The sequence below is a fragment of the Ambystoma mexicanum genome, chromosome 1p, assembly GCF_040938575.1.
Source record: "Ambystoma mexicanum isolate Mex_15411 chromosome 1p, UKY_AmexF1_1, whole genome shotgun sequence".
In the NCBI taxonomy this organism is placed as follows: Eukaryota; Metazoa; Chordata; class Amphibia; order Caudata; family Ambystomatidae; genus Ambystoma; species Ambystoma mexicanum.
Genome location: NC_090921.1, coordinates 709,508,287 through 709,535,257, shown reverse-complemented (window position 1 = coordinate 709,535,257; position 26,971 = coordinate 709,508,287). Strand labels below are relative to the sequence as shown.

The 26,971-nt window shown below is 45.7% G+C and overlaps 1 protein-coding gene across 4 annotated transcripts in view; it reads right to left on the bottom strand.

The window, feature by feature from the left end:
- Window positions 1–26,971, bottom strand: part of GBA1 (glucosylceramidase beta 1) — a 362,310-nt gene that overhangs the window by 43,225 nt on the left and 292,114 nt on the right. For all 4 annotated transcript variants that reach the window (XM_069650127.1, XM_069650126.1, XM_069650121.1 and 1 more), the window contains one exon: window positions 10,390–10,553. In XM_069650127.1, the coding sequence (XP_069506228.1) occupies window positions 10,390–10,553 (164 nt within the window). The remainder of the gene's footprint in view (window positions 1–10,389; window positions 10,554–26,971) is intronic.

Genomic DNA, 26,971 nt, shown 5'->3' with positions numbered 1-26,971 from the left:
CTCATTAATATCATTAGAGTTGGACTCTACATCATCATCCTCATCAACACTATCCACAATTGCTGGAAGGGTAGGGGTTATAGCTCTACCACCCAGTCTTTGATGATTCAACAATTTCTCAATCAATTCATTTTTCTTGCCTTTAACAGAGAGAGACCTGACTTTACACATATCTTTCAGTTGATCTACTGTTAGAAGGATCAGGGATTCCTGTTTGAAGTTATCCATATTTAGCATTATAAAACAATTGTTTTTCTAGTGATGCTTAGCCTTGTGAAGGTTATTTGAACAAAAGTAAGAGCAGTACTCCCAATGTAATAACTTTACTTTATCCTCACCGCTGTACACCAGTGTTAGGCAGAATTGCATGCAGTACCCTCTGGGACCACTATACACAATTAGGACTACAGGTGTAAGCAAGGCCAACCTTTGGTATAAGTCTGTACCACACAGTTTGATGGTAGCGAGCTGAGCAGCCAGGGTTATCACAGAGGACTTTTAATCACAGAGGTTCTAGTAGCCATTTATACTCAAGGTTTCTTGGTAAAACACTTATTCATTTATTACACAATCATTTAGAAAACATTTCACTAGCAGAAGACAACTTAATATTATATACCAATACACTTCAATACCAAACTCAAAGCTTTTAAAACAGTTTGAGCTCCCCTGAAATAGGAGCAAAATGGCAGTTCAGTTACTTAGCAATGAGCAAAAAGGACAAAAGTAAGTAGAATAGATTACATATACTTTCTAGGCAGTGCAAATAGTTTCAGTTCACCAGAAGAGTTCATTTCAAGTGAATAGGCCAGGCCAAAGTCAATGGGCTAGTGATAGGAAAGAGCAGTTCTGGTATCAAACGGTAAAGTCTTTTCAAAAGTTCTCAGAAGTAGTTTAGGTGAAAAAGAATCATTTGTGGGGTAACAAGCTGATTAGGCCAGCAGGTTGGGAAAGTTTCACAAACTTTCACCGCGAGAGTGGCGTTCTCTCAATCGGGTTGGCACAGTACCTTTGTATGAAGAAACAAATGCTGCTGAAGTCGTTCCTGGCAGTTCCTGCAGATCTCGCTGTTCCTGAGTCTCAGTCGTGGGGACAACAGGGAGGACGTCGGGGGACTCCTGCACTGCACGGGATCGTTGAAGAAAGCAAACAAAAGGGTGTCACTTCAATTCCAGTAGATGTAGATTCAAGAACACAAACTAGTGTGCCTCTCCCTGGTTAATCCTAACCAGCCTTGAGAATGGTGTCCAGGTGTCTTATGAGTTGATTGGTCCCACCAACTCAAAGGAAGAAGCCGTCCTTGAAGGAGCTTCTCTGTCGAATGGAGTTTGGCAATTTGGACCCGCAGCAGGGCTTCACCGAGCAAACCAACGGTCCAGGAGTTGCAGCAGCTGTCCTCTTCCAGCTCATCTTTGGTTCTTTCGTTCCAGTGGTCGACTCCGCTTTCCAGTCCGCGAGACTCGCCTTTTAAACAGTTTTCTCCCTTTCATTCCAGCCTAGCTGTCACTCACCCAGCAGGGTGGCTGTCTGTGCCGGACAGTCAGCCAGCCAATCACGCCAGAGTGCATTTGGGTCTCCTAGGACAAAAAGCACAGGGATGCCCACCCCAGACACTCGGACGCCAAGGGCGGACTTCAGTCCTGAAGCTCGCCAAAGGCACACGAACAAAGAGACCAAACCACACTGAAATGACCTTTCCAAAAAGAAATGGCAAAAAAAGAAGACCGGGACCCGTTTAAACAAAGGGGTTTAAGGCGCCATCTTGAAAAACATGGCTCCTGTGATTTTTAGCTACCGGTGTTCGCGGTCGGGGGAAAAATCATGGTAGTTCATTGTAAAACCACTGCCACCAGCCTTTTCAATAGGAAACAGTAGTATTTGACTGCCCCATGAGTGTTTAGACACAGGGGATACTATGTAACCTCTCCAGCACTCCATTTTAAGATGGTGTGTGCTGGGTCTAGGAATTTGGAAAAGACTAGTAAAGTCAATTTCACTTTACATTCTCTGGGAAACAGTAGTTGATCCCAGAGAAGGTTTTTAAACCTTTCGGAAGCCTAAAGGACATCCCTGTGTCACTGCACTGAGGGTGCTATGTAACACACATGAACAGATGATGCCTATGGAGTCATCAAAAACTCCATAATCAAAGAACACAAATATAAAATACACATCAAAATACATGAGAGTGGGGAAAAAAGGATCACACTCTTTCCAGGTAAAAAATCAAGTCCTCAAAATCCAGCAAAGTTGCTGGGGGTCACTAACGTGAAGGGAATTATCACATTTTTGAGAATTCTCCCTAACACCCCTCCGCCTCCTTAGGTCCCTTTAGACCCTAATCAATGAGGTGGCAGGGCTTAAGCTTCACCCCAGGCAGCCATCTTCAGATTTTGAACCGTGAAGTCTAGTTACTCATCAGGGGAGGAGGGCGGTCACACATGAATCCATGAAAGACACCAATGCTGGAGAAATACAGTTACAGGTAAGTAACAAAGACTTCTCCAGCATTGGATCTTACATAGATTTCATGCTTGCATAGAATACAAAGCAGTCAAAAACCATGAAACGTGTCTGTGAGCAACATAAGTGAGCAATGAACAGAACACGTATGTAGAGAACAAAGAATATCAGGAAGGAGGGATACAAATAAATATCACGAGCATACTTAGGCTGCTCCTACATTAAGCCAATTGGTGTGAAAGCACTGCCTGTCCTAATGCTGTTTCCCTTATGGTGTCTTCCTCCAGCGTGCTCCATGTGGCCGGCCCCATGACATATACCTTTTAAAGACACTCCTGCTTGGAATGCTGCCAATGCTGTTCTTGCTCTGGTGGAGTGTGCCGTCGATGTAGACGGTATTGGATCGCCTCTCATCTGGTGGCAGTGGGAGATAAAGCTCGAGACCCAGCGAGCTGGTGCCTGTTTGGAGATGCATCGTACCTTGCTGTCCCGCAAAAGTGACGAAAAAAGTCTCTTGGAAGATCTGAACTCCTTTTTATGTAGAATTTTAGTGTTCTAGAAACGTCCAGTGATGGCAGTGGCTGCTCAGCTGCAGTCATACGATTGCTGTAGGTAGGTACTACTATCCACTCCGACAATATCATGTAAGACAACACAGGGAAGAACATCGAGTGAGGTCGAAGAATGACCTTATCCTTCTGGAAGATAGTAAAGGGCTGCTCGACAGAAAGTGGTTGCAGTTCCCTAATGCGTCTGGCTGACGTGATTGGCACTAAATAGGCTGCCTTCCAAGATAGAAATCGTAGGTGCCACATATGAATAGGCTTATGGGGCACTCTCAGCAGAACTGCCATGATGGTGTTAAGACTCCAGGAAGTTATGGGTTTCTGCTCCCTGGGGAAAGTGCGCATCATACCTATTTGGAAGACCTTAACCGCTGGGTCGGAGACCAGCAACCCTTCATGAGGCCTTGTAGTGTACGCAGAAATGACCGAAAGGTGCACCTTGATGGATGAATGTGCTAATCTACTCTTTGCCAATTGAAGGAGATCATGTACGATCTGCTAGATGGAAGCTGAAAAAAGGTCTATGCTTGATCCTGTGCACCACACCTTGAATCGTTTCCCTCTTTTTGGCATAGGTCCAACGCGTGGACAGAGCCTTTGCCGCTCTGAGTATGCCCCAGTACTCGGATTCTAGAGCAAGGTTATGGAATCTTTGCTGCAGAGGTACCAGCCCCTGAGAGATAGACTGTTGGGGTCATGGTGGAGCAATGTGCCTGTGTGCTGCGAAAGTAGATGCTGATGTGGTTGGAAACGGATGGGGTCTCCTGTGACAGTTGCAGAAGTGCTGTTTACCATACTTGACACGGCCATGCCTGAGCTATCATGATCATGGTGCACAGTTGCTCCTTCATTCTTCTGAGCACATGTGGTATTAACAATGTTGCAGGGAAACTAACAGAATTTTCCGGTCCAATCCACCGAGAAGGCATCTCCCAGAGAGTGCTTCCTCAGGTACCTGGAAGCAAACTGGTTCCATTTTTTGTTGTTGAATGTGATAAATAGATTTACCTCCAGTTTCTCCCACCTGATGAACAGCCTGTTCAGTTCCGGTTCACTCAGTTCTCTTTCGTGGGATTGCAAGTTGTGCTTGCTGAGCTGGTCAGCCAGTATGCTGTCCTTTCCCGGAAGGTGCTCTGCCCTCAGGTGGATTTGGTGTTTTAGCACCCAGTTCCAGAGTCTCTGCACTTCTAGCAAATAGATATTGGATCTTGTGCCCTCTTGTTTATTCGTATAGTGAATTGAGGTTGTGTTGTATGTTTGCACTGTCACTACTTGAAGGGTGAGAACTGGTAGGAACGATCTCAGTGCCCATCCAATAGCCCTGAGCTCCAGCACATTTATATGCAGGCAAGATTCTTCTTCCGTCCACACTCCGCTCGCCTGCAGGTCTGTGAGTGAGCGTCCCACCCTGACAGAGAGGCGTCCGTCCTTTGCAGTTAAGTGGACGTAGGTGTTTGAAATGGCATGCCCTTCAGTAGGTTGGTCGCTTTGGCCCACCGTTGCAAAGCCCCGTGGAATGTTGGTGTGAGGTGCACAATGTCCTCCCATGATCCGCTGTACTGGAGCCACTGCTTGCCCAGTTCTTCCTGAACAGGTCGTTCAGTCTGCAATTGGGTAGGAGGAAGATACAGGAAGACATCATACCCAGGAGGGACTTGTATTGTCGTACCGTTGAGCTTGCATTCTTCTGAAATCATGTGACCCAAAACTAGTATCGCCGCCACTCTGTCTGGAGATGGACATACACTTGGGACACAAGTCTCCAGATCTGCCCCCAGGAAGATTGACGTATGTGCTGGTACAGGAGAGGACTTTTCCTTGTTGATGGTAAATCCTAGGTCCAGCAGCACAGCTGTAGTCTGTGCCACCGCCTCCAACGCTGCTCTCGGGGAAACTCCCTTTATGAGCCAGTCGTCCAAGTATGGAAAGACTTCCACTCCCAATCACCCGAGATAGGCGGCTACTGGTGCCAGACATTTTGTGAACACTTGGCGCCGACTTGAGTCTAAAAGGAAGCGCATTGAACTGGAAATGGTGTTTGCCCACCAAGAACCAAAGGAACTTCGTATGCGAGGGGTGGATAGGAATAGGATAGTCGACGTCTGCTAGGTCGGGTGGCTAGAAGGTTGCCCTTGTTGAGCCATGGAAGGACCATCTGTTGTGATGTCATTTTAAATTTGAGACGGTGTACGAATTTGTTAAGGGGCCTTGGAGCTAGAATTGGGCACCACTGCCCATTCTTCTTCTTTGTTGACTTCTTCCATCAGTTCCATTAGGTGTGCGTTTCTTGATAGAGGAGGTCGCTGGAGGAAGTCTATGGTGTGCCCCTCCCTTCACCACCTGTAACGGCCACCTGTCTAAAATGACAGTGTCCCAGTTTCGTAGGTGTTAGTTTATGCGTCCTCCCACCGGGGTGTAGTGAGGGAGGCGCGGCATTTTTCTTGGCCTGGGCTCTGCCCTGGCTGGATCCCCTTTTACATCTTTGGGTTTTGTATCTCGAGGCGCTCTGATGATATGACCATTGTTTGGTAGGAGCCCGACGATGAGCCACGAGTTTGAATGGACCTGCAGTCAGAAAAGAGCAAAAGGGACGACGCTCCTTATCTTTGTCTCTGAGGGAGCCGATTGCCCTTGCTGTGTCAGTGTCCGACTTGATGCCTTTCAGGTGGCTATCAATCTTTTTCCCAAAGAGCTCTTGACCATCAAACAGTTAGCCATGTATCTTTTTTTCGAAGGTTCCTGCCATAGCTCCGAGTCGGGTTCTCATATTTACGCAGGTAGGGTAGTGGGAGCTCCATCCTGGCAGTGACAAAAAAGTGGCCCGACCATATACAAGGTGTTAACACGTTGGATATGTTTATGTTGCAACCAGATAGCCTGTCTAACGTATGGTCCTTTATGTGAGAAGGGGATATGTTATATGGATGTGCATATTCTTTAGCAAGCGCTCTAAGTCAGTGACTGCTTTGTCTGCAGGATCACCTTTCCAGCGATTTAAGTCGCTTGTGAAGATGATCGAGCAATTAGGCTTTTGTAGGGGAGATACAAACTGGGCAATATGTTCATTAAAAAGAGGCATCTCAGTCGGGGGCCTGTAAATCAGGATTAAGTTTATACTATGATTGAGATTGGGGTAATCGCGGTGTGTGAGATTTCCCACCCATCACAATCTATTTTGCTCTCGTACATTCCCATATTCTATTTACAGATAATGGCGACACCACCCACAATGCCTTCGGTTCGATTTTCCTCAAAAAACATGTTCTTGAGTAGGCCCGGGGGTCATGCAAGTCCAAAAGCCATGTCTCTGTAAGGCACATAATATCGGCTTGGTTACTGAAAAGGTAATCATGAACGTCAGTAACGTGTTTGGGCAATGACCTAATGTTTAGAAGGACTTTTTGCTGAGCTGTTAGTTCGTAGGTTATTGCAATGCATTTTATCCCTCTAGCAGGAGGAGGGGGGGTTACGATATTTGGAGTGCATGAAGTTTCAGGTGTACTGTATTCCCGAGTCACTTGGTCATGCCCGACAACGGTAGCTTTCGGTGGGGGCATACCACACAGTCATTCATGGAAGCCTGTGTGATAGCTTGCCTTCATGCGAGAGAAAGCACCATAGTTTCCTCATTAGCTTGTTGTCCCACTAACAGTAGTTCCAATTCCCAGGTAATGTCCATATTCAACCCCAGACAATACTAGTTGTGAGGATGGGGGGGGGGGGTTAGAGACATGAAACGGGAAAAATGCAGCAAGCTGTGCGTCCAAACGCAGACTTGCTAGACTGACGCGCCAGCGCTTAGGCGCCCGATAATGGAATAATGGCATAATGGCATGGGATGTGTAGTTCATAGGGTGATCAGCGGTTCAGAAACACAAAACGCTGTCTCACTGTGCAAGCAGCAGTGACTGGGCACTAAGAACGTAAGGTGAGAGTAATGAGCTGAACAAAGAATTCATGAAGGTTTATGCTGCTGGTAATTTAAGAAAACACGAGATGGCTAAAAAGTTGAATTTGATAATCAGTACAGCTAAAACACAAGGTGGCTAATAATCCATTATAAAAATGTATTCTAAAATTAATAAACAAGGTGGCTTACGGTTGAAACTAGAAAAGCGGATTTAACCTCACACGATCAACACGGCTATAAGGGAAACTAAAATAGGAGGGCACTAACAGCAGTTAGTAAGCAAATTAAGTAAGCACCAATTCAGGAAAATGGTCAAGCCTGATAGCTAAGAGGAAATAAACGCTCTGCTCCGGGTATGGGCAATTACTTCAGAGTTCAGATACCATGGGGCAAACTAGCGCAAACATTAGTTAGCCGTCAGGCCAGTTTAACGATCTGATAAAAACGCATAGACAGTATTGCGCCCTCAGGTGCCACAAGTCTTGTCAGTCTTTCTAGGGGCGTAGGCAAACCGAGCAGCAGGTGTGCGGTATACATGTTACTGGTGACATGTTCTGTTAAATTAGCTGTAGTGTGCACACAGATTATCAGCCATCATGTATCACCACAGCCGCAAAAATGAACCAACTTGTGGAGTGCTGCAACCTGTGATGTCTGTTCTGTTGTGGTATGTGCACTGTACCCAGACACATGTTGAATTATAGCCATTGCGACAAACATAGCCAACAGTCGAACCACTGCCTTTGTTAGAGCGCAAATAGCGTATTGAAACTGACCGCACTCAGTGTTTACAGACCTTTAGCTAAGGACACAGCATCACACCTGCAAACACAAATCGAATGACACTTTGCACAGCACCTCTGCCATAAGAATGCAGCTTTTTTTTTACATTTATTTATTTAGCATCAATTGGTTTACATTAAAACCTTAAATGCGCACAAAGAACAAGGCCAAAAAGAAAGATGAAAAACACCACATTAAATAAGAACATTACAAATAAAAAGAAACTGCACACATTTCCGAGGCCCGAGTAAAAACCTCAAAATGAATTTCCTAATAAAACACAAAAGGGACCCAATTGTCCAAGATTACAAAAATGTCCCTCAAAAACTTCAAGAGGGCCAGGGTCAGAGATAGTTTCCTTCCCCATCTTAAAATTGACCACCAATCTTTGTGTTCTTGTTTCGAATTCACCTAGGAATTTTCCAAACCATTTGTCTCTTGCAACTGCTAATGAATCACATCTCATAACCAAGTGGTACAGGGTTTCCGCCCCATTACCACAAACACAACAGGATAATAATCGATCCACCCGGGCCTTTTTTCTTCTTTCTGTAACTTCCCTTGTTGGATAAAGGTTCAACCAGAATCTTAAAAAGTTTTGCCTTGCCACTCTAGAAGGGAACTTTTCCAGGTATGGAGGAACCGCGCCCCTAGTATAAATTTTCGTCGCGCCCTGGGACAGCAATTTTGTATGACCACAACTTCTCCTAGGTCAAGATCCAATCGTGGTCCACGAGCTTTTTCTTGACCCTAGATGGATCTTCTGTTAGCAATTCTTCTGTTAGTGCAATGTTTTCCAGGATACATATGCAGGTTTTCTGCCACGTAGTCAATGCAGGAGCCCGTTTACATGTTAGGGCTTTTTTAATGATGGAAAATCCACTTCTATCCTGCGGATTAACACATTTACTGTATAGAGCCAATGACTTTCATACCATGGCAGTATACAGTGACGTTAGGCCCAGTTCCTTCCTTACACATTCAATTGGTATGGTCTTCGGAAGCCTCAAAACCCTTTTCCAAAAAAGTCCCTCCAGGGAGGACCAAACCTTTGGATTTATAAAGAAGTTCGCCTCCGCTGCATAAGTCAAAATTGGAGAGACTTTTAATTGATAGAAGTCTATAAGAGGTAGGCAGGAAAAGGAACAGTAGTATTGATTGATGAGCAAAGCTTGTGATGCTAAGTTTTTAACTTTGCTTCGCAGTCTAAGTACTCCTGGTCCATCATTAATACTATCATTTAGTGTGATCCCAAGATATGCCATTGATGAAACAGGAACTAGTTCCCCATTTAGGAACCACTTGAATTTCTTACTCTTATTTACTTGTTTGTTTGGTCCCAAGGTTAGCATTTTGTATTTTGTTGGATTGAGCCTAAGGGCCTTTTCCTGAACATATAGCTCTAGAGCTCACAGCTGTCGTTGCAGGCCTATTTCGGTCTGGTCCAGAAGTAATAGATAGTCTGCAAACAGCAGACAACCCACTGGTGACCCAGAGATCTTGGGCGGGAAGCTTCTCGTTGTTTTAAAGGCTTCAAACATGTCTGATATGAACAAACAGAAGACCGCCGGCACCAGACGACACCCGTTTCAGACCATTTTGTGAAGGTATATTGTTTGACAGCATTCCATTTCTGTCTAGTCTGATCCTGAGCGACGTTTCGTTGTGTAGGGCCTCCAAGGGCTCTCTCAGATCATTTCGACACCCCCAAGAATGCAGCTACCTTTCACGACAAAAATTCAAACTGTAGCTACACACATGCGGACGGTCCTCTCGCACACCCCTCCAGTTTACGTCTCTAGACTCCCTCTTCCCACCCATACACATGCCAAATAGACATGGGTGGCTAGTAGGGACCCACCCATACACATGCCAAATAGACATGGGTGGCTAGTAGGGACTTGTCCACACCCTCATAGCTTTGTAATGGCTATAATGCACACGAGCATATTAGCACTTCTTTGAATTTCCCATACTTTGGACTTCGGTCCCTCCGAGGGCTTTCATCCTACAGCACATTGGGATCATACCTATGGTGAAAGGTGCTATACAAATGACGAAATTAAATTAAGTACTAGGTGCCCAATGAGGGATGCAGGTTCCTTGTGTTTAGATAGCTCAGTAGGGTTTTCCTTTGAAATTCTGTTACTCATGGGTCTTTGTTGTTTCTCAAAGACTGATTGGCTTGATTTCTTAATTTGTTTTCTGGGGCTCGAGCTTTAGATAGCCAGGGCTTAGTGTTGCAATGTTACGTTGATGAATATTCACAACATGCCAGGAGCGGGAAAAGACATCCAATAAAAACACCTTTATTACACACTGTTCTGTTTCCTCCCTTTCACCTGCAAAACATGTGCTCACCTAGAAAATAGCTGAAGCACATAACCTCTCGCCAGCAGAATTGCTCCTGCGGGCCCCTTCCCACGTGCTGAATATTCTTGCTCCCTCCCGTCTGTCGCCCACACCCTTCAACCCTGCTAAATGCCCTCTCATCCAACCACCTCCATCTTTCCACCTATTCATCCTTGCTTTCTCGTGCTGGCTGCTATGAACACACCGGGAGGCTGAAATTCTGCTGCCCCCACTGAATGTCTGTATTCACCTTTAACAAAGCAGTGACTTGCATGCATGCAGTATAGCCGCCACATCAGTTAGCCACCCTCTCACCTGAAGTGTGCTATGTGGTAGAACATTGGCTGCTTGTAAAATACATCCTTCGCTGGGTCCACAATCACTGGGCTGTCTGCAAAGTTATTCACCCAGTTGGGGCCACCCTTTGCATTCAGAGCCAAGTTCCAGTCCGTCCAGCCAGTAACATAATGTGTGAGGTCCTACAAAAGAGAAAAGGTGCACATCAATTTGGAAAGAGTGGAGAAGTCCACCACATACAGGCAGTCACGTTAAATCCCATAATTAGACACAACAAATCACATCAACACCCAAAGGCGAACACTGCACATAGGGATGTGTATAAAGTGGGGTTATCAAGCACAGGTAGGCAACATGTAGCTCGATGCATTTCTCATGCACACACACGTGCAACACGTCACATCACACAAAGGCAGACGGCACCCAACACAGGCAGACATAGCCACACCCGATTCGTTTTTGTATCGGCTGAAGTGTGCTGCCAGAGAACATGATAGTCTAACCTTTGCTTGCTAGGTGGAGGAATCAATTGAATTATCCCAAATGCTATTCTATGCTGCATAATATAGAAAATGTTACTTACTGTAACTGTATTTTTGCAGCCCATATCTGTTCTGATTCACACAATTCACCATCTAGTCATTGGTCCAGAGCATTTCAGCCTTGTTTACTTGATTTAAAAAAATAGGGAGCAGCAAGGGTGGATCAGTAATTAAATCCGTAATTACATGTATGTACTTCCCATGATGCTCCTAAAAGTAAATGTCATCTGGAGCTGCTGTGGTTCTGGCGTGAGCCCCCTAACTTTTCTGCTGGTCTGGATGGGTTTCCTACCCTTTTCCTTGGCGAGTCACACACATGGAATCACCCATGGAGCATCTTTGTGAATTGTGCCCCCTGAGAGACCCAAGCTTGAACCAATATTGACATATCAATACACTGCCTAGTTAGCTGTGCATGCCTGGACAGGGCTGGAGCCAAAAACTGGAAAGTCATCCAAAGCACTTGTCAAATGATTTCTTTAAAGTAGAAAGCATAAACGCTCTCTGGTTCAGGGCTTCTAGGCGGTGCTCTTGTATCAGGTACTCCTAATAGAACTTCACAGCTAAATGTATTTTCTTTGTGTGAAAAGAAAGAGAAGTGCCCTAATAGGATGTTGAGCCAGGAAAGAAGCAAAGCCAGATGTGGCGAGTATTTGTAAAGGATGTCTGGGAATCATGTCTAAATCCTGTGTGTGTACCCAGAAAGGAGCTCTGGAAAGCTTGATTTTGATGACCACCCATGAATGCGTGACCAAAAATGTTTCAAAGGACACATGGTTGCGATTGGAGGCTGAGTTTGCACTAAGCTTCCTATAACATGGGGGTGGGGGAGCTGCACCTAACCCTTGTCAACCCCTGGGACAAGTCCTGAAGCATGAAGAAGCAACCTGAACCCACGTACAACTTATGGAAGCGCTGCTGCAGCAACTCACCTAAGATCGAGGACTGTGAAGAGCTGCTAGTACCTTTGGATTCCAACCTACTTCAAAGACCACCGGGAACCATAAACCGCATTGCCTCTCATTGCACCAGCAGGAATACCTGCATTACCTAACGCTTTTGCACTGCAAACTCCAAGACCAGCCTTCTTGCTTATTAGGTCTGGTCAAACAGGGTGAGATGGAAAACAGGCGGACTGGAGGGTAACATGTAGATCCAGAGGCCCACTAATTTATGGCAAGCAAACCTTCATCCAAGACCTCAGGGACTCTGAGCAACCCCAGCCGTGCCTGATCTGCATCAATGGGTCACTGTCTGAACTGCTTGGATACTGGACCCAGCATCATCTGCTGCCGAGCAGCTGCAACATACCCCAGCATCTAATCTCCTTCTTAGTCCACCAACACCCTGGTAACTTTGAAGAGTGCCTTCCTTCAGAGGAATCTCTTTCCTTCACTAATTATTATTAAATCAACAATTCTCAAATGGAGACTGTCTCTGCCAGCGGTAAATTTGATTTTTCAAACTAGTTTGAAACATTTTCAAAGGTCACAGTTTCAAAGGTCACAGTTGCTTTCACACATTTCAGCGTTTGCCTTTTGACTTTATCCCTCTGTGTTGATACTACATATTACCATTAGAACAAACCCAGACTTTGGGACCTTCTATATCTAAACTTTGCAAACCTTGAGCGTGAATGCTCTGGCTGCTCCCAAACTCTTACGGTGACCCTAGATCATGTTTTAACTTACCTGTAAAACTCAATTTCCATTTTATTTTGCACAGCAAAACCAGATAAAGAACTGTATATATTGCTATATTGCTACACCCTGCCGTATAAAATGTCCTAACGTATTACATGCACCTTCTCCTGCTCTGCTCCACCTTCCTGAGACCACCAAATATAGCATTAGGAGAGCCAGGTGGGCTTGAGGGAAACCTGTTCCCTAGCTGTGAGAGGACTCCTTGCAGAACTTTAACAAAGGGATTGAGAGCAATCGCCCGATCAGCTGTGTTTATTTTTCCACACGTTTTTACTTTGTTATCATGAACTGTGTAGTAGGAAGATAGATTGTATGAAATTTTGCAGCAAAACTATTAGCATCTTATACCATTACTTGTTTAGAAACGACGCATATAAGATGCATATCGTGCCAAAACAGTTGAGGCATCCATGTATCCACCCCCTGTTTTATTTTATTTTTTAAATAGTGCACCAACATGCAGGGAGATTGGGCTGGCTACATGTGAATCTAAAACAGATACAAGCCGCAGCAAGCATGGACAGAGCCAACTGTTTCAGCCCTACCAAGGCACTCGCAGCATTAGATGTAAGGGGGGCAAGTACAACTGATCTGGGGACCACACACTCTATGGGGGGTACACAGAGCATCGAGTGCGCTCACACACCAAGCCTAGGGGTCATGGAGGCAGATTATAGAGGGAGGTCACATTAAGAACATGGTGGGGGAGGAGGGGGTCTCACACGCATACACAACATAGAAGTGTCACAAAGAGCATGATTACACACAGCAGGCAGGGGATCACACAGTAAGAGCACAAAGTAGTACAGTCAAGATATAGCATCTCTTGTGATTGAAAGCACAGTTTGCCTGAAAGTCGAAAGATGAGCTTCTCATCCATACAAATCCGCTGTAGTAGATTGCCTTTTTAAGGGGATGAGACAACACTGTTGAATCATCTTTGGACTTCTGAAGGAGGATTACACCTGGAACTTTGGGGGTAGCAGGGTGTACAGTCTGCTCCAAAGCCCTTTTTCAGAGGGCTGAAAATGAAGGCTTCCAGGAAAAGGGAAAGTCTTTTCCCTAAACCATCCCAAATGCATACCTGTGATGACCTACTGGCCAGACAAAGCCTACTGCAAGCTGAGACCACCGGTACCCAGGAACCTGCCCCCTCAAGGTGACAGTACCTGCAAGGGCTCTCTAAAGGCCTTCCTGGCTGGGAAGTACAAGGAGCAACTCAGGACCCCGTTTTCCACCTTCATCCATTTTTGAGCTGGTTAGACCATTTAAAGATGCTTTTTGAGCCACTGCAAGCACCCAGAGCTGCTTTTACACTGAACCTACCCCCCCCTGACTGCGCTCCAGCCATTTTAGCCGACCACCCCTCAAGAAATGCATTGTACAGATGGATCTCTTCGAGCTGTTGGACCACCCTGGATCGTCTTGCGCTAATTGAACTGTCTCAGCGCCCTAAATCCATTGTGAATAACTGACTTGAAATGTCTCAGTGCTGACTCAACCTATTTAAAGCACATAGAGGCCTTGCTCAAACACTTGAAGTGGTTATATCACTGTGGCCTCCCTTAATGTACCTTAGTGATCAGTGAGACCACACGCTCTACCTTTGTAAAGGAAATCTTCAGTAAATGTGACATTTGATGCCGAAATGATCGTCTGGATAACACGGTCTTCAGACCCAGAATGCCGCCTTCCATTACAAGATCTGCATGCTATGTCTTCTTTTTAACAGGTGTGGGTCATAGTGTTTTTGATTAATGTATTTGTATTTTTAGTTTTTTAAAAGTATCCTATTTTTATATAACCTTTGTTTGGACTGATTTTCTATACTTTGGCCTGGGGGACAGATGTATAAAAGGCCAACCTATATTGTGACAGGGACTTCTCTGGGAGCTGTAGCCAAACCAGTTCAAGGTAGCAGTGACGAGTGTCTGGGCTAAGTCTCAGGAGGTGGTGAGCTTGTAAAGGGTCCACAATGAGTACACACAATGGGAGTCACAATTTACACTTAGACGACAAGTATAAAAATACAGTTATTTATGGCCTAACACTATGAAAAATGACTAACAAGAAGAAGTATCATACAACACTAATAATAGAATACATCTATACAGTCATTACAGTAGGGCATAATACAAGTACAGATTCGAGTATGCACTACAGGTCCACAGAGAATTAGCCCTAGCTTCAAAAGTGCTTCCCTAATTTATCTGGGGTCTTATGCCCAAAATTCAGGAAAAGTTCTGATACAGTCTAACGCTGGGAAAAATAAAGGCAGGGTCTCTGGGATCCAATGAACGATTCCAAAGGTTAGAGGACAAGTTATTCTAACTAACAAAAGTGTCCCCATCTTTTGGAAGGCTTGCGCGAGCACGCAATGGCAAAGCCAAAGTATTGTAAAAGTTTTAGAAAAGTTAGAAAAACTTTTAAAGGGAGTTTAGGGGCAGGTAAGAACCACTGTAGCTCACCCCCCGTACTCCAAATTCTTCACAGGACTTGGCAGGTGAATGGAAGAAGGTCAGAAGTCACTTTTCCAGCCTTCAACCTCAATCCTTGATTGGCAGGGGTTGCAGGTTCGAGCAGATCTCCAGTTGTGTCTTTGGCTGGTGCACAGACTCTCAGTGGCAGAATGCAGCAAAACACGATGCAGGACCCCTCTCAGGACTGGACTCGACTCAGGTAAGCTGTTTCAGACGGTGGTCACCGCAGCACGGCAATTGAAAGGTTCTCACTTGTCGCGGTCAGACTTCACCTCCTATCTCGGATCCCCTGGATGCTAGGACTCAGGAATCTGCCCGAGGTAAGTCTTGTAGGACAAGCATAGGATCCCCCCCAAGTTCCAGGTCTCAATGCGGAACGGAGGCGTCAGCAGCACGGTAGCCCAAACTTAGAGCTGTTCAGCCTTAGGGCAGTCCCAGGACACTACCGAAGGCTCTTCTTCGCAGGGTACGGAGCAGACGTCAGGAACGGATGGATGTTTCCTCCACTTCACGGGCTGCAGCTACCTCGCAGGACTGCTGAAGATCGACAGCAATACAGGGCTCTTCCAGAACAGCAGCAGAAGTTGGTTGCCAGGCCTCCTTCAGACGGGTCACCGGTCTCACAGCTGTACAGGAGTCTTGGCTCCTTCAGGTTTCTCCAGGAACTCTCCACTGTGGGTGCAGGGGTCTTCCTCTTTTTTAAAAAATATCTTTTTATTTATATTTTCATGGGGAAACAAATACAATAGAAAAATAATTAATACAATATTGACAATAGAACATCCTAAATTCTCGCCATACCACATTACCACATTCAGATGCCACATTAACATCTTTTGGTGCAAGTATCTTATACAAGCTGGAGGCCGTGAGAGGTTCACATTTAGATAAATGCAATATAGGAGGAATACTATGAAAAGAAGCGTTCAAAAGAGCAAATAATTCAAAAACCTTACAAAGTATTCAATAACAGCGTACCTCAGACATTCACAGCTTATATTTAAATTTCAGGAAGTCAAAACTAAGCATAGAAGTTCCATCAAAAAAGTGCCCAATTTTCCAGACGCCCGTTGACTGCCAGGAGGGCCATGATAGCGGACGATTGTTAAACAGAATATAGCTGGATTCCTCCAAATAGAGGGCTTGGAGCTCAGAAGGTACTTTACCCCTGAGGACTCAACATTTCTTCCAGTCTTTCAGAACATGTCTAACAAATGGAGGAGTATTATACATAGATAATTTCTTGTCCATGTTAAAAAAGGCAATCAAGTGGAATTGGTTGAACAGAGGATCTCTCCATGTGAACCCAATTTGAGCAAGTTACAGTCACATCTCCCAGCCAGATGTATAATGTGTGCAAAGAAAAGGCTCTGTGGTATGAAGCAATATTGGGGAAACAAAATCCTCCCATGCGCACCGGCTTCATTACTATATCTCTAGGGATTCTGGGTCTGCCTCCCTGTCCCCATAGAAATTTGTGAAAAACATTATCTATGTCATGGTTAATGGAAGTGGGAGCATGATAAAAATATAAAGCAGTTTTGGGAGTAGCCATCTTAATAACATACATTTTAGTGTCAGATTCAGCCTACTCCATTTTAAACACTATATGGTTATTTCCGCTAGTTTAATATGTATATTATATGAAAATAGGGTTTTAACTTGCCTAGAGAGCTGTATACCTAAAAATGAAAACCATTTTCTGCCCATACCTCTCTTTCAACACCCAAGAGATTTCTGTGACATGCAGGAGGTATAGGAAAAAATCAGTGTCTTAGACACATTTTGTAATTGGATACTTGGCCACATTTCTGTAGAGTTGAAACGAACTCTACAAACGATGATTCAGGTTCAGAAAGTAGAACTAAAAGATCATCTGCGTACTGCAGCAGCTTGGAGACGCAGTCACCCAACAACACATCTTTAATAAAATTTTCTCTAAGAGAGATAGCTAGGGGTACAATAGAGATTTTCAAAAAGAGGGGACAACCTTGTCGGGTACCATGAACAATACGAAAGACCTCGGATAGACAGCCATTCACTAAGACCCTTGCCTCAGCATTTCTATATAATATATTAAAAAGTTTTAATATGCGAGATCCACAATTGATTTTTAACAACACTTGCCGTAGAAAACGTCCAACTTACCCTACTGAATGCTTTTTCTGCATCAACACTAACTGCAGCATAAGGAGACGGCGAATCACATCTTAAAAGTACAACATCTAAAGGTTCTCTCGAATTATCAAAACTATTTCTACCATATCCAAACCCTGTCTGGTCTTGATGGAAAAGTTACGGCAATAAAGGGTTCATGCTTACAGCCAAGATCTGTGCCAGAAGTTTACATCAGCATTTAGCAGAGATATCCGTCTACAATTTGAATGATGTTTTCCCGGCTTTGGAGTCACAGATATCACTGTGGCTTTCATGGAGTCGGCCATCAGTTCGGAGTTAATAATTTCCGCAAAAGATCAACCATCAAGGACGCAAGGGAAGCACTAAATTCAGCATAGAATTAGACTAAAAATCCATCTGCCCCTGGACATTTGCCAGAGGACATTGACCCCACAGAGTCAATAATTTCCTGTACTGAAATTTCTCCATCTAAAAGAAGTCTATCCCTTATCCCTAACATTTAACTCTGGGATACATATATTCTCCAAGTAACTAGCCACTTTAACTTCACTCACAATTTCATCTTCACAATATAATGAAGCATAAAACTTTGAGCGCATTAAAGATTTCTTCTTTTTCCTCAGAAGTGTGCCATTATCATTTGAAATAAAAAGTACTTGTTTCCCCTTCTCTCTACCTCGCAATCTATCCACTAATAATGTCCCAGACCGTGATGCCAAAATGCTGGCTTTGTATAAAATAAATTCCTCTCTCCCTTACAGTGTCTCAGTTTATCTAAAGAGCATTTAGCTTTCATCATGGCTGAGAAAGAATCAACAGAAGGATTGACTATGATCAGCTATACGTCTCTTGTATTCTAATTCCAAATGTTTGTAATCTGTCTCATTTCCTTTCTTTTTATATGAAGCATAGCAAATTATTTTACAACGTAAGAAGGCTTTCAAAGCATCCCAGACAGTTGTCAATCAACTGACTCAGCATTTTCTTCAACGAATGAGATCTCCATTCCAATTTGCTTAATGAAATCTTGATCCAATAGCAATTGTGTGTTAAATCTCCATTGACGATCTGTTCTCCCATCTCTCTGTGTACGATCTAACTAAGATCACATATGCATGGTCAGAAATCACAATGTCACCCATATCTGATGCAGTCACATCACCAAAAAAGTCTCTACTCACCAAGAAAAAAATCAATTCGGGAAGTACCACCATGTGGTACAGAGCAAAAGCTATACTGCTCCTCCCCCCGCCACCCCCCCCCGAGTTTAGTCAACGCCAAGTATCATGCAAGTCCCATGACTGCATCAATTTCAAGAGACCCTTTCTAGCCCTCTCCTCTGCGTATGAACAAGATATTTCTGATTTATCCAACGCCTTATCTAGAATAGTTTTAAATTCTCCTCCTCTTAGTATTGATCCATTTCCCATTTCCTTTAGAACATCCTCAATTTTGGCAAAGAACAAGTTATTCTCTTACCTGGTAACGTTCTTTCGATGGGATGGTCCGACGACGTATTCCATATCTATGACAGTAATCACCACAGCTGTGCTGCTTTGGGAAATCTTTCGGCGTCTGCGTCCTGCGTCGATGATGCCGATACGCTGTCCTCGAGGGCCTCCGCCGAGCAGACGTCACCGGATGTTATAAGTAGGACGCACAACACCTGTAGCCTCAGTTGTAGTGTTTTCCCCAGAACGTGTGGCACCAAACCACTGCCAGTATGACCACAGAAAGCATTGCGGAAACGTAAGCTGCAATCGCATAAGAAATTCTGTAGCGGGGCAGGTAGGGAGGGAGCGATATGGAATAAGTCGTCAGACCATCCCATCGAAAGAACGTTACCAGGTAAGAGAGTAACTTGTTCTTCAAAGGGATTGGGTCCTCCGACGTATTCCATATCTATGACAGACTCCCAAAGCAGTACCAACGTATGGAGGAGGGAAAAAAATTTAGAATATAGAAATTTAGAATGCCCAATCAAATTGCAGAGTAAAGGACCGCCTTGCCAAAGGCCAGATCCTGCCCATGGATAGAATCGAGGGAGTAGTGACGTACAAAAGTATGGACCAAAGCGCAAGTGGCTGCATCACAGATGTTACAAATAGCAACACCTCTCTGCAGGGCAGTAGAGGCAGCCATACCCCTAGTAGAATGGGCCCGTAAGCCTACCGGAGGGTCCTTTACCCGCCAAGCGGTAACATTCAGAAATTGCCAAGATAATCCATCTAGACAAAGCCTGCTTAGTCACAGCTTGTCCCAAATGCCTTCCAGCGTAACCAATAAAGAGCTGATCGTCCACTCTGACCCGGGACATGCGAGAAATGTAGAAACTTCAAGCTCTCCTAGGATCAAACCTATGGAGCCTCTCCTCTTCCTTACCAGGATGTGGAGGAGGATAAAATGCCAGAAGAACCACCTTCTGGCTCAAATGAAATTCCGACACCACCTTCGGAAGAAAGGAAGGACGAACTCTAAGGACCAGCCTGTCCTTATAAAACACAGTGAAGGGTGGCTTAACTGAAAGTGCCTGCAACTCACTCACTCTGCGAGCGGAAGTGACCGCAACTAAAAACTCAGTTTTAAGGGTTAACAGCCTCAAAGGACAAGAATGTAAAGGCTCAAACTGAGCACATAAGGAATTTCATAACAAGGTTCAAATCCCAACCAGGCGGAAACGCATTAGTGAGTCCTTTGAGAAATTAAAGGAATTTTAAAATAAGAACACTCCTCAGACGGCGCTTAAATATAGACGACGCCGCAGGTAACCTTTAACAGTACCCACTTGCAGGCCGCTGTGGGCCAACGAAAGCAAAAAAGACAGAACTACAGGAATGTCACATGAAAAAGGATCCACATTCTAAACCCTGCACTAGTCGCAGAACTTTCTCCAATGAAAACGGTACAGGGACTTTGTTGCCGGCCGTCTGGCTGAAAGCAACACCTCCATCACGTCTTCAGGGAGGTCCCAATCCTTATACCTCAACCTTTCAGAAGCCAAGCGTGAAGGTTGAGGGATCTGACCTCTGGATGGAGAACCTGACCCCCCTCTCGTGAGAGCAGGTCGTCTCGGTAGGGAAGACTACGTGGAGGGCAGATGGACAAGTCGAGAAGATCCGGGTACCACATCCTCCGAGCCCAAGCCGGAGCAATGAGGATCATCCGGGAACTGAACCTCCGTAACCTCCGCAGCACTTGCGGGATGATGGGGACTGGAGGAAACGCGTACAGCAGTGGGAAGGACCACTCCACCATGAACACGTCTCCTAAGGCTCCTTTTGGAGGAAATTCCCACGAGCAGAACCTTTCACACTTTCGGTTGACACTGGAGGCGAAGAGATCCACCTGAGGGGTCCCCCAAAGGGCAAATATCTCCAGGAGAATATCCTGAGCCAGTTCCCACTCGTGAGAGATCGCGCTCTGCATGCTCAGAGCGTCCACCGTCTCGTTTTCGTCTCCGGCAGATGAACTGCCGAGATCGAAACTTCCTGCTGGATGGCCCAGAACCAGAGCGGCATCGCCTCCCTGCACAGAGGAAGTGACCCTGCCCCCCCCCCTCTTTTTGTTGAGGTAGTGCATGGCCACTGTGTTGTCCGTCAGAATCAGGACATTCCTTCCTCGCACAGTCGGCAGAAAAGCCTTCAGGGCAAACCTGATGGCCCGCAGCTCTAACAGATTGATATGGAGTCTGGACTCTGACAGAGAGCAACGACCGCTGACTGTCAACTCGTTGGCATGAGCTCCCAATCCGTGAGGGATGCATCCGTCACAACCGTCACCTCCTGTCATGATGCCTAACTCCAAGGAGCCAGGCCGGGCTCAGCAACCCCAGAGGCAGACATCATTTTCCCCAGGGAAGTCTCAGCGGGCCCAAGTCGGGGCCCTTTGGACTCAGTCCTGGCGCCTTAGGCGCCAGGCTCATAGCGGACCCCAGTCCTGGCGCCTTAGGCGCCAGGCTCATAGAAGAGGATGTGTTTAAGTGCTTGGGTGCACACTTACCTGATGCAGACCTTGCTGCTTCATCCAGGCCCTCTTGAGGCCTGAATGGGACTACTTTACCTGTAGGACTACTTCACCACCCGGGTGTGGTCGGGGAAGGATACATACCTGATTCGGGGAAGGATACATACCTGATTGGTGGAAGGATACATACCAGGAACTTCTTCCAAGGCTATTTAAACCCCACCCGAACAGCCACACGTGCTTCGCGTTGTTCTGCATCTAGCAGCTGGACGCTCACCGTGACAGCTCCTGCATCCTGACTTCAGCCACGCCTGCCAGCACCCTGGAACACCTGCAAGGGGAGAAAGGAAGAGAATAGGAGAAGAAAAGCCCTTACCTGCTAAATCTGCATCCCGGAGTCATTTCTCCAACGGCCCTGAAAAGGAAGACATCATTTTAAAGGCATTTTGTTTCGATCGCTGCAGCGCTGCATTTTACTCACCTTTGCAAGGCGCTTCCATCTTCAGCAGCGATCTTCCGGATTCAGCTACGCCCCGGCGCCTAGAGGAAAAAAGACAAGAACAAAGGTGAGAGGGAGAAAAGGAATAAGGAAAGCTCAGTTTCCTTTTAAGTCTTACCTGTTGGATTATTCCCACTGCATTTCGGGTCCTGCCGCTTCCTGGCATCTCCGGACCCCGGCCCCTATGGGGAAAAAAGACAAAGACATTGAATGAGCGAATGCAAAGACATTACCTGAGCGCTCATCCAGAACTGTTTCACTTCGGGTCGGCGCCATATCTCCGGCACTCCGAACCCCGGCCCCTAAGGGGAAAAAGACATAAGCATTAGCGCTTGCTGCAATTAGACAACGAACATTATTATTAAGCTTGAACTTTTGAACAGAACTTTTACAGCGCCTTACCTGAACAGTCAATCTTACCTGAACTCCCATCAATCCTCAATCCAGTGAAGTAACTGGGTTTCAACGCGCCCCTGCATCAGAAGCAGGATGGAGAGCTCATCCTTCCAAACCCTAAGGTGAGGCTTCACAGGGAATCGTGGAGGAGGTATCGTGGAGGGTTGGAAGGGAGTGGGAGGCTTGAGCATTGTTCCACATTTGGTAATACTCCCTTTTCACGCACAGGAGGGTATCCAACGAGCCAGGGAAGCCAGAATAGAGGGGCCCTTCCTGTCCATCTTCAGAGTTCTGCGCCTTCGACGCCGCGCCTCCGTGGGAACCAGGTGAGCGTTACAGAACGCGAAGCCTTACCACAATTTCCCACCTGGGCGCTATGGAGACTTCCGAGACAGATCAGCTGGCCCATCTTTTAGGGGAATTACGGGCAGAAGTGCACTCAGCCCGCCAGGAGACTAATGCTCTCAGAAGGGAACTAATCCTATCCAAGGAAAGAACTGATGATCTGGCCAAAAGGTTATTGCAGGGCCAGGCAGAGCACACTCTTTTACCTGTTTCCGGAGATATTTCTACAACAATGGGTTTGAATAACCCGGTACAAATCAATCTATCTGGACACATGCCTTTGGCCCCGCCGGAACGTTTTGCGGGGGATCCCAAGAAATATGCCGTTTTTATGAACCAATGCCGTTTACACTTTTTATGCAGGCCCGGGGCCTTCCCCAACGACCAGACCAAAGTAGCCTTTGTACTATCTTACCTCAGTGGCTGTGCTGCCGATTGGTCTATTCCATTGGTAAATCAGGATGATCCCATTCTCTGGGATTTCCAGGGCTTCCAGGCCAGCATGGAAAGATTGTTCGCTCGACACTCGCAGGGACAGGCCCTTGACAACGAACTGCTATCCTTACGACAAGGTAATCAGGAGCTTTTGTCCTATATCGCCACCTTTAATAGACTAGTTGTGGAAACCGGATGGCCTGAAAATAAAAGGATCACATTGTTTCATCGAGGCCTGTGCGGAGAGCTTAAAGATGTTATAGCTCAGATAGTAGATCCACCCCAGGCCTGCGCAGACTACATAGACTTAGTGGTTCAACTTGATCACAGACTTCAAAATAGAAAAGCAGATCGGCTCAAGTATGAAACCAGAGTACCTATCAAGACCCACGTTAACTCCAAGAGTACTGATGTTTCCGAACCTATGCAAATTGGCGGTGTTAAAGGACCATTAACGCAGAAGGAACGAGAGAGAAGGCGACAAATGCAACTTTGTCTGTATTGCGGAACTTCCGGTCACTTTCTTCAAAGTTGTCCAGTTAAACCACCCAAGAAGGTGGTTGGAGCCACTGATAACGAGTTATTGACACCTGGTTCGGGAAACGACCTAGCCCGACAAGCGTAGGGGTCCGCTTGCCGAGCTTAAAAACAAACTCTTTGACCTCGCATTTTGTCATGCCAATGGTGCTTGTGAACCCAAAACAGCCTCAGCAGTTGCATGCTATAAAAGCATACATAGACAGTGGAGCTATTGGAAATTACATAGACCGTGAATTGGCTTCCAGGATTAAGCTTCCTCTCCGCCCGAAAGTAACCCAAGATGTAATTACTACAGTTGATGGAACCGAAATAGCCTCAGGGCCTGTAACGCATTCCACAGTTGAAATCACTCTGGTGGGTCAGGACGGACATCGGGAAGCAATCGTGTTTGATGTGATCAAGGCCCCACAATTTCAAGTACTTCTTGGTATCCCTTGGTTAGAAACACATAATCCGAGAATAGACTGGCGAGCAAAGAAGATAACTTTTCCTGATTGTGAACCAACCTGTTACCCAAGGAATCCAGCTATGGGTCTAGCCTCTGTAACTTCCACCCCTGTACAGCTACCATCTGAATACCAAGAATTCCAAGACGTTTTTCAGAAAGAGCAGGCTAACACCTTACCACCCCATCGATCTTACGATTGCCAAATCGACTTGGTACCCAATGCACAACTACCTTGTAGTAGGATTTATGCTCTTACTGAACCTGAGAACCTGCATTTGCGCCAGTATTTGGATCAATACCTGGCCAATGGCTTCATTCGCCCATCAAAGTCACCAGTCCCTTCCGCTTTGTTCTTCGTACCTAAAAAGGAAGGAGACCTTAGGGCCTGTATTGACTACCGCGCCCTAAATCAGATAACGATTAAGAATCGTTACCCTTTGCCCCTGATACCTGAGCTTATCGACCAAGTAAAAGATGCTCGTGTGTACACCAAGCTAGCTCTCCGAGGAGCTTACCACCTGGTACGTATAAAAGAGGGCGACGAGTGGAAGACTGCATTCCGCACCAAATTTGGGCTCTTCGAATATCAAGTAATGCCCTTCGGTTTGTGCAACGCACCTGCCGCCTTTCAGTACTTCATGAATGATGTTCTTCGGGAACTTATCGATGTTTGTGTCATCGTTTATATTGACGACATCCTGGTGTATTCCTCCTCAGAATCTGATCACAGAAACCATGTTAGGGCAGTTCTTGAGAAATTGCGCCAGCACAAATTATTTGCCAAGCTCGAAAAATGCGTTTTTCATACCACAGAAGTGGAGTTTCTCGGATTCATCCTGACACCTCAAGGAATCCGAATGGACTCGCGGAAAGTGGACGCCATTCTCAAATGGCCATCTCCTAGCTCTGTGAAGGGAGTGCAAAGCATGCTTGGCTTTGCCAATTTCTATCGAAGGTTCATCCCGGAATTTTCTCGAACTGTTCAACCCATCACAGCTCTCCTAAAGAAAAATAAACGCTTTGAATGGACTCTTGAGGCTGAACAAGCCTTTCAGGACCTGAAAACCAAATTCACCTCTGCACCTGTATTGAAGCACCCGCGCCCAGATCTCCCTTACATCGTGGAAACCGATGCATCCAGTTCGGCCATGGGAGCTGTCCTGTCGCAAAGAGACCCAGAAACTAACCAACTACACCCTGTAGCCTTTTGGTCCAGAAAATTCTCTCCACCTGAACTCAATTACGCAATTACCGACAAAGAACTACTGGCTATTAAATCAGCTTTCAAGGCTTGGCGTCACTATCTTCTCGGTGCAAGACACACCATCACCGTAATTACGGACCACAGAAATTTGCAGTATTTAAAGACGGCCAAAGCTCAATCTTCGCGACAACTCCAATGGGCTTTATTCTTTGCGGAATTTGATTTTGTAATTACCTATCGCCCTGGCTGCAAGAATGGTAAGGCAGATGCCTTATCCCGGATAGGCATGGAAGAACCCAATTCGAGTTTAGAACCTGTGCCAATCATACCGGAACAAAGAATTCTGGGCTTGACTTCATTGCAAACCATTGAGGACATCCAAGCTCAAGTAAAACAGCTTTTTGACTCTTCTGCCTTACTGGAATGGAGTCAAAAGGGTCCTCACTACACCGTTAAGGATGATTTACCCTACTTCCAAGAGCGGTTATTTCTGCCAAGTAAAGAATTGCAGGAACTTGTCATTACCCATCATCATGAATCATTAATGGAAGGACACCCCGGTATCGCGAAAACAGAAGAAAAGATCAAACGCCACTTCTGGTGGCCTTCTTGGAGAAAAGACATAAAGTCATTTGTGTTGTCTTGCGGAATCTGTGCCCAAAATAAGAGTCAAAAGAAAAGGCCAGCCGGCCTACTTCAACCTTTGGACATTCCACCAGCACCTTGGCACACCTTGTCAATGGACTTTATAACTGACCTGCCTCCTTGTGGTGGTTACAACACGATTCTCGTAATAGTGGATCTATTCTCCAAAATGGCCCATTTTATCCCTTTAAAAGGATTGCCGTCAGCTTCCACCTTGGCCAAGGAATTTATGGAAAATATAGTGCGGTTACATGGTTTCCCTTCCATATTAGTCTCAGACCATGGAAGTCAATTTATCTCCCACTTTTGGAAGAAATGTTGCCAACTAGCACAAATAGACGTGCGGTTATCCACCAGCCACCACCCCCAGACCGACGGACAAACCGAGAGAACCAATCAGACTCTCGAGCAATATCTGCGGTGCATGTTACACCAATCCGAGTTAAATTGGAAAGACATCCTTTGGATTGCAGAATATGCATACAACAATTCAGTGCATTCTGGAACCGGACAGACTCCTTTTTATACCCTGTATGGTCACCATCCTCGGACCTCTGACCTAGATCCACCTCTGACCCTGGAGATGCCTGCAGTAAATCACCTACATTCCACAATAACCCAAGCCTTCAAAGATGCTACAACCCACTTACAGCAAGCCAAGAAAAAGTATAAAGAAAACGCTGATTTGCACCGAAGTAAAACTCCTCCTTACCAAGTAGGAGATCAGGTATGGCTAGCAACTAAACATCTACCCCTCAAGGGTCAGCAAACTTTTAATCCCAGATTCATTGGGCCTTACCCCATCAAAGCTATTATCAACCCAGTGGCCTTTAAACTCGATTTACCATCCAACATGCAGATTCATCCCGTTTTTCACGCATCTCTTCTAAAACCAGTACAACCGGGAACCAGACTGTCTGAGCCCCCAGGACCTGTCCAAATTGATGGAGAATTAGAATTCGAAGTGAAAGACATTTTAGATTCCAAGATAGTTAAGTCGAAACTCTTCTATCTTGTTGATTGGAAAGGATATGGACCTCAGGAAAGATCTTGGGAACCCAGTAACTATGTTCACGCACCACGATTAATTCAACGATTCCATCGAAGATTCCCGCACAAACCAAAACCCCCGGAGGAAAAGACCTTGGGAGGGGCCTTGAGGGGGGGGTACTGTCATGATGCCTAACTCCAAGGAGCCAGGCCGGGCTCAGCAACCCCAGAGGCAGACATCATTTTCCCCAGGGAAGTCTCAGCGGGCCCA